This window comes from Eurypyga helias, unplaced genomic scaffold (assembly GCF_000690775.1).
Source record: "Eurypyga helias isolate BGI_N326 unplaced genomic scaffold, ASM69077v1 scaffold20712, whole genome shotgun sequence".
Lineage (NCBI taxonomy): Eukaryota > Metazoa > Chordata > Aves > Eurypygiformes > Eurypygidae > Eurypyga > Eurypyga helias.
The window spans coordinates 2476-4005 of NW_010234314.1; the positions used below are offsets into that span (position 1 = coordinate 2476).

Below are 1530 nucleotides of genomic sequence, written 5' to 3' on the forward strand. Positions count from 1 at the left end.
GGTCTCCGCCGGCATCCCAGCCTTCCCGAGGGAGGGTACAAACAGCAACGCAAACCGTCAGGGTGGGGGGCACAGGGCACCCAGCACCTCTCAGGTCTAGAAGAGTTTTGGAGAAAATCCCACTGAATACGCACGGTCACCCCAAGACACCAATAATTAACGCTGTAACCTACATTATTCATAGCAATGTCGCCTGTACCAGGGCTATGCTTGTACCCCATGGAGGTTTTGGAAGCGGAGCTGCTCTCTGCGCTCATCAGAATAGTCCTGCTGGGATTAGTTAATTTAACCCCCACGGCTCCTCTCTCCAAGAGCCCTCCATGCGCTCCACCCTCACCCCCTCAAGGTTTTCCTTTCTAGGAACATCTCCAGCTGATGGGTGAGCCCAGCACCAGCCTGGATCATGCTCCCGCGCTGCCTGGACCGTGGCTGTCCTTTCCAAGAGCTCCTCACACTCCTGTATCCGTGGGGTGGGTGAGGAAAGCATCTGCCTGAACCACATCCGTGACGAGTGGCTGGAGTTTGCTCCCAGTCCCACGGGAGGGAAGCACAAATAATCCGTCTGCAGTGTGGGCACCTGGGATCCACACTGTAGCCTTGAGTATGGTACTAATTATCTCCTCCTAATTTTCCCAAGCAGGAGGGGACGTTACCCGAACGCCAACTTCAGCAATTAAATCCTCTGTGCTTTTGCAAACAGCACAAAATTTTCATTCCCTGTTTTTTTAATTTCCATGCAAGGGATTTTTTCTACCCTGTTCTATTTAAAGCAACTTATTTGGATGTCATTTACACAAGTTTTTTTTTCCTTCACGGCGCGGTTTCTCTTAACTTGCTGTTGATCACTCATGGGAGTGAACACCCTGAGCCTTGCGCAGCGCATCCCGGGGAGCCGGGGCTGCTCCGTGGGGTCCAGCACTGCCGGCTACACGGCCGGGATCCGTGGGATGCTTGTGAGGATTCTTTTAAAACATGAGCTATCAGAAAGGGTTGCTTTCACCAAATCACAAGATCATAAAGGGTACAAACCTCCCACCCCAAATTTACGGATGCTTAATCCAGTTTGGACAGCGCTAGTTTTCTCTTTGTCATCCCAGAGCTGCAAAGCACCTCCAACCACGCTGGAGAAGGAGGGAACGACACCAGGAAGGAGTGAATGGAAGGGGATTTTGAGCGAAGAAAGACACAAAACAGAAGAGAGACAGCTGTCAGAAGTTGGGTCGGTCCCTAAACTGTCCTCCCCGGACAGGAACTGCTGCATACAAAGAAAAGGAACAGCGAGTTTTTCAACATCGGAAAGATGGAAAAGAGGTTCCATTCTCCAAAAGAAGACTTAAAAAGCCCGGCAATGTCCTTACCCCCTCCGTTTTGGTAGCAGATGTAAGGGAACCGCCAGACGTTGCCCAGATCGACGGCGAATCCAATGACCGAGAGGAGGAAATCCATCTTTTTGCTCCACTTGTCCCTGGGGTGGGTTTGGGACCCTGGGGGCACGGGGCTGGCCGTGGGACCCGGGCGGGGGGCTGTGCC

The 1530-nt window shown here is 52.5% G+C and overlaps 1 protein-coding gene across 1 annotated transcript in view; it reads right to left on the minus strand.

Moving 5' to 3' along the window:
* LOC104505703 (sodium-dependent serotonin transporter-like) overlaps nt 1-1464 on the minus strand; it is a gene marked incomplete at its 3' end in the record, with an annotated part of 3781 nt that extends 2317 nt beyond the window's left edge. The window contains exon 1 of the mRNA XM_010146387.1: nt 1359-1464. Coding sequence (XP_010144689.1) covers nt 1359-1446 — 88 coding nt within the window. The remainder of the gene's footprint in view (nt 1-1358) is intronic.
* Between the last annotated feature and the right edge of the window lie 66 nt (nt 1465-1530).